This window comes from Pseudorasbora parva, chromosome 9, assembly GCF_024679245.1.
Source record: "Pseudorasbora parva isolate DD20220531a chromosome 9, ASM2467924v1, whole genome shotgun sequence".
NCBI lineage: Eukaryota > Metazoa > Chordata > Actinopteri > Cypriniformes > Gobionidae > Pseudorasbora > Pseudorasbora parva.
In genome coordinates, this window is record NC_090180.1 from 6,809,065 (window position 1) to 6,823,090 (window position 14,026).

Below are 14,026 nucleotides of genomic sequence, written 5' to 3' on the forward strand. Positions count from 1 at the left end.
TCTGCTAGTAAGGAGATTAACAGAGAAAGAGACCATCCAGAGCGCCAGCAGCTTGCTAGCTCTCTATTACAAATTTCAAAGCTTAAGCTGTTTGTGTGCGTATGCATCTCTTTGTGTGTGTGTGTGTGTGTGTGTGTGTGTATATGCATCTCTTGCTGTGTGAGTGTGTGTGTGTGTGTGTGTGTGTGTGTGTGTGTGTGTGTGTGTGTGTGTGTGTGTGCGCGCATGCTTTTCTACATGAAAAGAAAGCATATTTACCACAGCAATAATCTACAGTATGAAGAGCAAATTGTATCTGCTAGGCAAAAATATACTAAACAAATATTTTCTCTTTTCCTTTTTTTTTTGAACTGAAAAAGCTCTCAAGTGCACGCTGGCAACATTTTCACGTTATTCATTGGATATAAAAGAGAAGCGTGAAGTAAATCAAAGAGCAGCTGAATTGAACCTCATGAAAGTGTCATGTCTCTTTCTCAGCCAGAAACTTTGTCTGCTATTGTGTAGATGTGTGACCAATGGATACCACTGATTACACATGTATGGCAGTAACATAACATGAGCATAATGCTACTTGACAAAAAAACAGCCTTCTTCCACTTCAGAAAAATTATTAAGCTACGGAATACGCTATCTGTTTCTGATGCAGGAAAGTTAGGTCATGCATTCATGATCTCTAGACTAGTCCTGCATCCTCAACAGGGATGGGAGTGGGACAGTATGAACATCTATTAGTGACCAAAATGATCACGATTATCAATATTATCATGGTTTTGTTCAAATGAAATTAAAGTGTTCAAAATTGCATTTTACTACATCCCTTTACATAAATCCTATTGGTAACACTTTACATTAAGTTTCCCTTTGTAAAGGGTTTATAAAGGTGTTTGTTAAGTAAGCTTCGCGGCGGGGTCCTGATCACTCTGTCGGGGTTTATTCTGCGATAACAACCGGCTGGGTGTACATTATCCCGCTTATTACACGGCTACTATTCTCAAATAAATAATTATTAGACACAAAATATTGTCTTGAGATTAAATATTTTATTAGTTCTTAAGCAAAGCTTCCGCGAAGAAAAACTGTTCCAACCTGCTTTAAGCCTTTATCTATTGCTGCTTAATGTTGAAAATGAATGCTGAAAGGGTTAGTTCACCCAAAAATGAAACCAAGCCTATGATTTACTCACCCTCAAGTCATTATAGGTGTATATGACATTCTTCTTTCAGACAAATACAATCGGAGTTATATTTAAAAAGTCCAGGCTAACGTTAATCCAAGCAGTTGTTGTAGTAGTGTTTGAAGTCCATAAAAATGCAGCTGTCCGTCAAATAACGTGCTCCACACGGCTCCGATGGGTTAATAGAGCCTTCTGATTCGAATCGATGCGTTTGTGTAAGAAAAAGATCTATATTAAAAACGTTATAAAGGAAACCTGCCTCGATGTCTTCCATTGTAACCGGCTGTTTAAGCCACAAGATGGCGCCAGCGTTAAGCATAGAAGTAGTACCGGTCAAGATAACTCGTAGTACCTGTATGAGCGGGTGTTATCTGGAAATAACGTACCGCTGGAATGCGCGATTGACCAATCAGAATCAAGTATTTCACAGAGCCGTGTAATAATGACTAATAACTCATTTACAAATGCATTATAAATCATTGATAAGCAGTTATAACTGCATGAATGAAAGGGCAACTTTAACGCAATGCCTGCCAAATAGTGATCCTTTTTTTACTAACATGTTATAAATGCTTAATAAATGTATTTATTAACACTTATTTAACTCAAAACAATATTTTATTTAATGATGCAGTAAAATAGACTTTCATAGTGAGACGGAAGGGTGTTGTATGTGGTTCACTCATTAATATCTCATGACTAACACTTTTTAATAGTATTTAATATTACAGAATTTATATCTCATGACTGCCACTTTTTTTAAATGTTCCTTAAGTTACAGTCTTACCATGATATTCCACAAAAGGTTCATGATGCCCATCCACAGCATGTATCAAAACCGATTCTTTTTCATGAAACTGGCACAATAACTTGATGAAATAGTAGTAATGAATATTTTAATTCCAATATCAGTTACTTCTGAACCTTAAGTGGAACCGTGTGAGCCATTTATTAATGAGTTACAAACATTAATAACCTGTGAAAGTGAACCTTTGATGTAAAGTGAATACATGTGAACCATTTATTAATAAGTTTACAAACATTTATAACCTGTGAAAGTGAACCTTAATGTAAAGTGACACATGTGAACCATTTATTAATAAGTTTACAAACATTTATAACCTGTGAAAGTGAACCTTAATGTAAAGTGACACATGTGAACCATTTATTAATGAGTTACACACATTAATAATCTGTATGTTAAAGTGAACCTTAATGTAAAGTGATCATCAGTGAACCATTTATTAATAAGTTACAAACATGAATAACCTGTGCAAGTGAACCTTAATGTAAAATGAACACAAGTGAACCATTTATTAATGAGTTACACACATTAATAATCTGTGAAAGTTAACCTTAATGTAAAGTGATCATCAGTGAACCATTTATTAACAGTGTTGTGCAAGTTACTTCCAAACTGTAATATATTATAGATTACTTATTACTGCTATTTAAAAGTAATTCTTTACATTACAATATTACTGTCTCAGAATTGTAATGCGTTACATTACTCCTGTATTACTTTTGAGTTACTTTCACCAAAATAACTTCAGAAGTAGCTCTTAACATTCTAAAATGTAGGCAGAGAGCATTTTACATCCAGTAGAAGGCGATATGATGAAGAATAATGACATGGGCCATCCAGGCTAACAATAGAGAATTGGCAAAAAAAAGTGAATGCTCAAGACAATGCAAGAAATTACGACGATCCAACTATGTTATAAGTATTATTTTAGAGGTAAAGTGATTATCTGGCAATATCTGGGAATAGCTTAGGTCTGTTCATAGACACAACAGAACTGTGTAAACTCTAAGTTATGACAATATGCGCATTTGTTCTTTTCTTATTGTTGCGACAAAGTTGCGATATAGTTATTTCGGTTTTAGAAAAAGGTTGTATTTGACTGCGTTTGCATTTGACTAGCCTACGTTCTTGTCCTTATCTCTGATAAACTAAGCAATGCGCATCCATCTCGCGAATGTACGGTAGGGATGAGACGGTGGGGACATTTTCCCATCGGTTAATCAAAGTGTGATGACATCACCGGTATCTGGGCTTTTAAATCACTATTCTATTTAACCGAAAGGAACATGCGCACTGCCGCTTGGGCATTAATACCGGGAGCGGATGCAAAGCGAGTTCTTTCAAAGAATTCTTATAAAAGTTAAGCTTCCATATGAACTGAAAACGCGCCAGTGCGCGCACACCATGAATGACAGCTCGTTAAATGCGCGCTCTGTGCTGCCAAGCAGATTTTAGTTTTGGTTTAAAATTAGCCTATTATTCTTAATGAAATACACAACACAATGACAAACCGCGTTTAATAGGCGCTTTTACATTTCACTTTGAAACCAAATCTTCCGCGATCATCTGTCAGCTCAAGATCACATGTTCGGCTCATGCTTATGCAGACACCTTCCGTTTTTATTTGAACAGTCTGTTCTCTAACTGAACTAAATTTCTTTATTACTATAAAAAATCTAAACGACGGTGTCACTGTGTGCAGTAGTCTTATTCTGTCATCTTCACCCAAGTGTGTTTGGCTCAGCAGCAGCGCCTTGTCTCTCGTCCGTTCTTCGACGCGCTTGTCGTTGTGCTATTCTTTGAAACGACAGAGCCTTTAAACCTTCTTTAGCCACTTTTCCACAGGCCAGCGCGAGCACAGAGGCTGAAATCATGCCTGCGGCACTTCTGTAAAATCCGCAATAAACACGTATGCCTTCACTGGACTATGTCACACAATATCCAAATGTACACCAGCAAGAGGGAGATGAATTGAAGTACTGAATTGAAGGAAATTGAAGTAAATCGCTATACAAAAATATACAAGAAGCTGTCATTTAGTATTTAATTACTAACCTGGACACCACACACGGCTATTGAAGGACCACGAACAGGTAATAACTTGCATTTTTCATGCGTTAATGTATCACGCCTTTTTTTCCTTTTCCTTTTTCGTTTTATTGTATTTTTTGTGGGGGAGGGGGGGGGGGGGAAATAACGCAAGCGTTACTGGAAATGTACCGAGTAAAATATCACTGAAAATTGATTAGTAATGCCTTACACTACTGCGTTACAGCAAAAAGTAATAAGTTACTGTAATGTATTACTTTTGTAATGCGTTACTCCCAATACTGTTTATTAATGAGTTACAGACATTAATAACCTGGGTTCCACTTAAGGTTCAGAAGTAACTGATATTATAATTAAAATATTCATTACTACTATTTCATCAAGTTATTGTGCCAGTTTCATGAACAAGAATCAGTTTTGAAAAGGTGGCAGTCATGAGATATAAATTCTGTAATATTAAATACTATTAAAAATTGTAAGTCATGAGATATTAATGAGTGAACCACATACAACACCCTTCCGTCTCACTATGAAAGTCTATTTTACTGCATCATTAAATAAAATATTGTTTTGAGTTAAATAAGTGTTAATAAATACATTTATTAAGCATTTATAACATGTTAGTAAAAAAAAGGATCACTATTTGGCAGGCATTGCATTAAAGTTGCCCTTTTATTCATGCAGTTATAACTGCTTATCAATGATTTATAATGCAGTTATTAGTCATTAACAAACACCTTTATAAACCCTTTACGAAGGGAACCTTAATGTAAAGTGTTACCATACTATTTCTACTTAAAAACTAGAATTTCGTAACTTTAATGACTCATCCAGGCTTTCAAATAGTTTGCACATGAGGGGAAAAAAGTAGCTTCCTTGCATGCACTTAAGAAGGGTTGTGCACTTTTAGGCACTTTTTATTTTAAAATATCTATTTACATAAATATTTTGTTCTCCTTAAAAAAATATGATTTTGTTATTTTACTAACCCTACTAATTACTTATCCGAGCTTTTCATCGAAGAAACTTAGAAATTTAAACATGGTCTATAGTGAAAGATATTAGAAATTTTTTACCCACTTTCCGCAATCAGTGATGGAGCTATTACATTTTGATGTTGCAAACAGTTTTTTAAACATTTTTTTTTTTTTTTTTTTTAAATAAGCGTAAATCTGGCACTAGATTTTTTTTGTGTTAAGGGTGTCATGGCCATCCTAAAAGGTTTGTTGCCGCCCCCACTCGTTTCCCCACTACTGGATCAGAGTACTGTCAAAAAGAAAAGTTTGCGTTTGGAGCGCTCAACAACACCATATAAATCAAAGAGCTCGGTCAATGCTTTGGCAAGGTAACACTTTTTTAACCAAACTATAGATTAAATTCAAACGAAAGGCAACTTACAAAAACAGGTAGAGTAAAAAGTGCACAAATCTGTGTTTTGTTAGAGCAGTATTTATGGCAGGTGAGAAATCACGCTGTGAAATGGGCAGATATTGGTGTGTATGTTAGAGGTAAAATATAACTGCACACTCTTCAGCATGTCATGATAAAGTGAGTGTGTTAGGCCTATATTTTGACTCTATAAAGATTTCTTCTCTTACTTGCACCTCCAAAAGGTTTGTGCGCCAATGCATTTAAAAAAAAAAAAAAGTGTTTTACTGGGAATGCCCACAAAACGTCATATTGGTCTGAATGTGCGTAGACCTGCTTAGATGCTTTATCTTTACTTTTTGTAATGATTATGATTTATTTTGTCTTATAAAATATTTTTTTCTAAGATGCTGTGTGGCATTCTGCACCTATAATAAGTTAAATTTGAATACTGTGCAATTCATCCGATTACAATTAAATATTTGCACTACATGATGATTTTTGCTATTAATGCAAAGATGAAAACATAAGAGATTTCATTACTGCAATCCCAATAAAAACACCAATATAGTCATTGTCACATGTCTGTCTGTTCTTTCAATTGTTTGTGTCATTCTGTCACATGTTCCTTTGTCCACACGAAGCCAGAGCTTTCCCAATCGGATCTTTTTTTCCCTTGTTTCAAGAAATATCTGTGTACACACAAGATCACTGTAACCGACTCAAAACGATGTAGTATACATGCCAGGCCAGTGTGTGGAGCTGTAAATCTGCCACAGAAATACAAAATGGAGAAGAAGAGTTGTGGCTAGAAGGGGGTATAGCAATGGTAGGAGGTAAGGCAAAATCTCACGATAAAATAACAATAAATACATTTGCTACGTAACAGATGTGTTTTATTAACACCTAGACCTACCCCAACCCTAAACATACCCTTACAATAATGCAAATACGGTAATTAAGTTTGGATAGTGCATTTTCATGACTATTCTCAAAAAGGGGGGTGACAGTTAAGGGGTTAAATAAAGATTCAAATGGTCATGAATCAGCATATTGATTCATGATTCAGGTCGCCATTGTCACGTGATTTCAGCAGTTTGGCAGTTTGACATGCGATCCGAATCATGAATCAATATGCTGATTTAAGATGCCATTTAAACACTGAATGGATGAATCATGTGCACCTCTTGGTTATGGCAAATGGGTGGCATCTAGTGGAGAAGACTAGTAATTAGATTTACGTTAATCTTATGTTCAATGTTAGCGGAAATAAATATGGAAAAAAAATCGATTTGTGGCCTTTGAGAATCGATTTTGAATCGATCAGATTTTAAAAATCTTTTTGCCCAGCCGTACTTGTAAGGGAGCGATTTGTGCATGAAGGCACCTCACAAAACTGATTTTGGACAGACTTCTAAGGCAGTGTAACAGTTCAGTGATCTACAGCAAAATAGAGTGAGCTTTGGTGAGAACTAAACACATATTTAATTACTACATTAGTAATTTCTCGCTAGAAATGACATCAGAAATGGAAAATATTTGGTAAAAAAACATACATTGATAAATAGAAAGTGACCAGCAAACGCAACTTTCGAAAGATTTATGAAGCAGGCAAGTAATATCTGGGGGAGCAGCATGCATTTTGCCAAGAAAATGACACCTTTGGCTATTGCGTTGGGTCATTTTTCCAGTCGCAGATATTATACGGACAATCCAACCCAATACAGCTATGTACAGATATATGTATCTTGCTCTGTCATGTGACAGAAGTGATTCTATACCGGGTTAACAACATGCTTTTCCAGTGTGGGAGAATGGACTGTTTTCCCCCACGCCGACTCTAACTCCGCCCCCAGCTATGACACGACACCAACCAAGTCTACAAGGCCCTAAACGACTCCTGTGTTTCAAATGATATTCTATCACCCTACAATCCATCATGTTCTTTAAGGTCATAAAACTCTGGACTTTCTGTGAAGGTGCTTTGAAGCTATATGCACTGTGAAAAGAGCTATACAAATATTGAATAAGTATAATATATAAGAGTTTCTTTTCATTTGGCTGATGCTCTTTTGCAAAGCACAATACAGTGTTTTGCTCAAGGAATAAGTGTTGAAAGACTGATTCCAGTACTTAATTAACTCTAATTCACCCTGTTTTAGAGTCCGCCTGATTGAAAATTTGGTCTGGACTCTTTAGAGGTTATTTTCATCAACTATATAATCATCTGCCATTTTAGTCTGAGAAAAACAGAATAAAATTAATGCAGTTATGATGGAAAAAAAAGTGTTTTAATTTAAAAGAGATTTTCAAAAAAAGACACTGAAAAAATTAATAAATACATGCATTTAAAACTGTTTACATAATTTTCCACCAAAAAAGAAAAAACCCCAAAACATTGACCTAGAAAAATACATTATGCAATAAATCATTAGGGAACCTTAAAAACCATACATTATTCATTTGTTTTTTTGTAATTTATCATGATTTTTTATTTTTTTATTTTATGAAATACACTTGCCAAGCAGTAACAAAATCACTGGTTTCCAGAGCTGTGCAGGTGTCGAATGGTATTTCAGCCAACAAATTTCAGGATCATTTCTTTCTAACCAAATATCATATGTGCACGTTATATTTCTACCCCACAAAAAATGGTCCCATGGAAATTTCTCATCTGTTTTTTTAAAGTGACATAGTTTATGTTCCCTCACTAGATATTTGAGGACAGGCAGGGATTTAATAGAACAGGTTTGTCTGGGCCACCAAAATCTTTTTTTGTCTGACCACTGAAGTGGAGAGAAGAAAAGATGGTGGTCTGAAGGGACCAGACAGGAGAAGGTGTGAAAAAAAAAAGTGGAGAGGAGAGGAGTGTAGGAGGCTACTGAGAGCCTCAACCCATTTCTGTCACTACAGTTTAAGAAGGCCGGAGAGAAAATATTCAGCTCACTCAAATCTCTTACAGACAGGTCACACCACAGCAGCATAAAAATTAAGTGGCACCCATGTGAGCAGAACAAGGGTTATGTTTGGCTTTATATATTGCAGTTCAATACAAGTAAGAATGTTCTCACACTTTGCTTCCAGGCAGGGGCTAAAGCATGTCTGTTCCACTGCAACAAGAGCTCAATTTAATTGACTGCTGATTTTTAAAGACTAAGTTTCAATTTTTAAAAGACTACTTGCAGTGTGACTAGTTTAGCTCAATTCCTGACTTTTCCGATATCTTTCTTATGAATCAGTTTTTCTCAGTGAATGAAAATCATACAGCACAGCCAGTGTGGTCAGACATTCAAAAGAATGACTCTTTTCAGTGTACAGCATGACCGGTTCATCAGTTATAGAAAGAATGACTCCTATGCGTAATTTCAGCGAATCAAAATCATACAGTGCATATGATTCCAGAACAAACGACTCTTCTAAGCCAGCTCTTCTCTGTGAAACAAAATCAGTGTAATCCAATTGCAGTATAATGAATCAGTTCTTGTCAGTTAATCAAAACCTATATAGCGCAACCAGTAATCCAATTACAGAAAGGGAATCTTGTAAATAATTTCTCAGTGAATCAAAAGTGGGACCTTATCCTTAAAGGGTTACTTCAGGTAACTGAACTGATTTTATGAAAGTTAACGCAGTGGGAAAGTGATCCAGTAGCCGTGGATTTGGGATTGGCCTTACAGGGCAGCGAAGTAAGTGCATTCTGGGAGTTGTGGTCTTTCATCCCCATAAGACAAAAATACATTTTCTGTCTTTTCTCAGTCTAGAAGGCACCAAAATAAAAATAATAATTTCACATTTTTACTACATTAATGACCCAGTTAATGCTAAATCACTGAAGTTACCATTGAACTAATCCGGTGTACTAGTTGTTCAAAATACTTTTTTTTCTCCAATACTTATTTCTTAAAAGCACTAAAAACCATTATAACCATTATTGTTTCACATCCCTAGCACACGTACACACGTATGCATTTACACTCAAGTATGAAGATCTGAAGCAAACCTGTCCAGTGGTGCTGAAGGAACATGGCACACACACTTGACTCTTTTCCTGAGGTGTAGACAATCGATGGCTCCTCAGCCTTTTCTTCATAAACTCTGCTATCTTCACTTAACCTTCACCTAGCTGAGCCAATGTCAAAAGCTGTCAGTGTCACCCTGCATTATTCCAACCCATGAAACACAGCGGTTTCATCTGAGCTGACAGAGTTGGCCAGTATTCACAGAACCGAATGAGCAAAATAATTGATTGTACCGCTACTGACGTTTATAAGTCGGAGAAGGATCTCTGGATTTTGTCCAGAGTCACAAAAAATAAGGTGTTTCAAATGATTATCATATGAACATGTTAGCTGTCTCCAATTTTGGGTAAGAAGTCAATGGAATAAACAGGGACAAAAAAGGCATCTGGATCCTCTCATTTCTCCGTAGTCGACAGTCAAAATAATTACACTCTTATTAGCAGGACTGATGTCAGTCATGGGTCAGTGTTTCATTTTGCAAGCCAAATACAAAAACATGCTGTTCTGAGAAAAATTGATTTTGTTTCTGATTAGTCACCTGCATTATTTACTCAATTCCAAGGAAAGATGATTACGGGAATATATTGACATTGCACATGCAAAAAAAAAAATATGCACAGTCTCTGGTTATAACAGTGCTCTTTCAAGGAACCATTTGCAGAACAAACCATACAAGATTTTCTTTAGATAATCACCTAATCACAGGAATAGCAATAGCAAGCTAGTTTTGAAGGCATGAGATGCCACTCTCCGTTCAGAGTACGCTTGCTAAAGCCACAAGGTTTGGAATTACACATGCTGACAGGCAGGTAGGACATTGTACAAGCCTGGGAAAACTTCTAGCAAATTTAGATTTGCTCTTAAAGTAGTCTGGCAAAGAGCTCATTCAAACCAATTTCTAATCCATCAAAATCGCGGCACCAATCAGAAACGTCGGGGCGGGCTTTACACGATGACGACAGCGCAGTGACGGTGAAGGGTGAAGCAGATGCCGCCATGGAAAATCACTCATTTGAATCAGCTATCGCATCTGTTTTAAACGTATTTTAAATGTAAACTGTATTTAAACTTTTTCTTTTCGTTAAAACCCGAGCAAAGAACAACACTCGGCTACCAGATGTGAATTACACAAGCTTCTTTGATGAGGAGGAGTGTGATCATGTGCTAACACACACAGCAGCTCTGGATCTGTCCTTTCTGTGCATATTTCCTCACACTAGATCTGGTAGTCATGTAAAAATGGTAAATTATTGTAAATAAATAACTAGCGTAACTATGCTCAAGTCTGAAAACACATCTGAAATGACATTTGAATGAAGTTTGTGAAACACAACTTTCCAAAGACTCCTAAATACTATTTTATTTTATTGCAAATTTAGTTTTAATCGCAATACAGACGCCTTACAACGGGGGCAAATGCGATCAGAGATCAATGTTTTCTGTTCGACCGTCAATCCGAGATGTTTCAATCGGTCTGAGATGCTATTAGGGTTTCCAAATGTTGCCAAAATGTTGACGGAGTGGCGGTGGACACCAGCTATTATCATATTTCTTTTCTTTTTACAACAACGGCAAAAGTCATCAGAAGCCATTGCAAGATCTTCCTTGAAATCACACGCAGAGAATTGCTGTCTCAGATGTTTCTCTGTCCCTCTGCACACATCATTGTCCATTGGTGATGCCCCTTTGGAAATGATTCGTCTATGAAGCTTTGTCCGACCACAACTCAGTTACTCCTGAGAATGGTCTGGTTTTAACCAGGCTAACATTGTACCATTGCAATTGGACCAACTGCAATGATTGGACAAACATTTTTAAGTCCAGAGACTTTCACAGAACATATATGTAAAAATATATATATTTAACATTTTCATATTTAATATTTACTTAAACAAAGAGAGGGCTCTTACCTTCCCCACATACTGGGGCTCCGGCCCGATGTGCTCTTCCAAAACAAAGAACTGATTCCAGATCCAGCCTCGCTTGGGACGATGGTGCGAGTCCTTGTCGCCGTCGGGCAGTTTGGTCTGGTTGTGGGTGAATGTAGGGCTGGGTGGAGAAGGGGTCCCATAGCTCCTCTGGAGCACACATAGGCACAGCAGCAGAGGGGACAGACAGGCAGGGCTGCTGGCTGCTCTCATGTTAAAGAGTCGCAATGTTTGAACTCCCGCTCTCGCTCACCCAGAGGTCTCTCTCACGGTGGGCGGCTCTAGACGCCGATCGGACCAGTTCGCAGGACTTGGCGGATGGCCATGGTTTAAAATCCTGTTGTCGCAGAGACCCGGCGGGGCAGCACTCACATCGTGGGCCAAGAGCGAGACGTATTGATTCGTTGGGGAGTCGCCTTCCACTGGAGACTCACTGGAGGCAATGGCAGATTTCCACAAAACATCTGTGTGAAGGAAAGAGGACAAACTGTACTTTCATGGAGGGCGAAATGAAACACAGCCAGCAATTACATTTTAATTCCACATAAAATTTCAGATTAGCTGATGCCTGTGAAGACCTAAGATATGAGATTTGGCCTAAAACCCCATTGCGATTTTGCTGTTTGCCATTCAACAAAGTTTCGAATACATTTTTTATGGAACAGCTGTTCCCATATAATAGCAGAAATCATGACTGCTGGTGCATGGGACGTGTAATGAAAAGCTTCAGTGTGCGAGTCTATTCAGATGGCTGAACGGCAGTCCGAGGATCAATGGTCTGCAATGCATGTCCGTGGATACCGCAGAAAAAAAGCTGATCGTTTTCAACTCCTCTGCCTCCCTGACAATTCAGATTTATCACTTGTTGAAGAGAAACTCCCTCATACTCTTCATTTCTCTACGGCATGAGGGTTCTGACATGGGTGAGTAAAAGTGCTTTAGGGTTAGTCTCTTTCTAAACGAATAAAAATTGCAGTGCAGAGGCTTAAAAAAAAAATCTAAACAAAATGGATATGCCGTAGGGTGGGTATTTCCTGTCAACTTCGTTACATCTGAACATTTCATATTCAAGACGTGTTTTAAATAGTCACAGTAATGCTGAAGACATGTCCCAGGGGTCTAACATTATATGACCGGAATAAATATTTCACGGTGCAACGCAACCTGACAGTGAGATATCTGAGAAACTCAAACTTTTTGTTTGAGTGGAAAGATGGCAGTGTGTGACATGTGAATGCAACTTTAATCGCTCAAGAATCTTTTTTGCTGAAATTTTACAGAAAATGTTTTTGAAGATGCAGAGATTCGGCACTAAGGATGTGTATTTATTATGTGAAGTAATTATTCCACATCCGCTAGGTCAGTAATTCAATAGCTGAAATAGAAGTGGTCAGAATTAATGAATGCATCTAAGACACGGCGATATGAGTCTGAATGAATTTCATTAAAGGTGCATGTTGTTTATCTCAATAAAAGAACCACTAATATATCAAATGATGAACATGCTGAGAGAATAATTTTAGAACCCAATAGGTAGAGCTTTTTCATTATTATTCCCATGAAGTTTTAGTCACAATACCTTGGCAACAACTACAACAGAATAATAATACAAAAATCAACAAACAGTTAGGGTTAGGTTTAACAGCCATTAGCATATTCTTCAAGACTAAAGACAGTTTGAGCATTTACAGTTCGACACATGCAGTTTCTGTCATAAGAAATTGATATAAACCTTACTGTTGGGTTATCTGTAAATTTAAACCATCATAATGCAAACCAGAACAACAATAGTATAGTTAAATGTATTGTGGAAACGGTGAAAATGGTGCATATCCGAAAATAATTGCACAACTGCCATGACATGCTGAACACTTATTTACAAGAGCAACACATTTTTGAACGAGCTAGACAATGAAAATAATCATAATCTATATCATTCATGCATTGCACACAAAGGTCGTTTTCAACCACTTTCTTTGTCTTGCTGACAATTTCTAGAGCTATTTAAGTATTTGCTTATATCTGAAACTGGATATTAGATGTATGCGCTAATGTAATGAGAAGAGGTTCAGACCACTACTGTGACTCTTTAACTTCGTACAGCAGGAGAATAAGTGCCACCCTTCTGTCACTGGTAATTGTATTTTTCATACACTATGAGCTATGGAAATATAACCAATCAACATGATTTTATAGAAACCTCTTTTTAAGTTCAAAAGATACATTTTCTGTTCCGATTCTCTGTTTGCTGTGTAATGGTTATTTTAAACCCTGAAACCCGTGTACTAATCTGAAGAACAGACATCCGTTACTGAAACGTATTAAGTAACTTATCGGTTAGTAAACTATTGAATAATTAAATAGTTTTGTAGCATACTGAGTCATGTCGACAGTATTATTGCATGTAGCATTGCTTCTTCTATTTAATAGTTGAATAAGTTAGTATTGAGTAACTTACATTTATGCTGCCTTCATGTGCTATCTACGGAGCCCCTTACAAAAAAAAAAAAAAGGTAAAAAGTGTGCACGATTTACTATTTCTTTCCTACGATTTATAAATCGTTCGCACGTTATGCTAATCCGTTCCCTCGATTTATAAACTATGCGCACGTTTTAGTAAATCGAGCGAAACAAATTAGTTAAACGTGCACACTATTTATAAATCGAGGGAACGAAAAAGTAA

The 14,026-nt window shown here is 36.9% G+C and overlaps 1 protein-coding gene across 1 annotated transcript in view; it reads right to left on the minus strand.

Annotated features, from left to right (window-relative positions):
* cdh18a (cadherin 18, type 2a) overlaps positions 1–14,026 on the minus strand; it is a 62,150-nt gene that overhangs the window by 36,773 nt on the left and 11,351 nt on the right. Inside the window, exon 2 of the mRNA XM_067453677.1 lies at positions 11,326–11,807. Within this exon, the coding sequence (XP_067309778.1) occupies positions 11,326–11,556 (231 nt within the window). The 5' untranslated portion in view covers positions 11,557–11,807. The remainder of the gene's footprint in view (positions 1–11,325; positions 11,808–14,026) is intronic.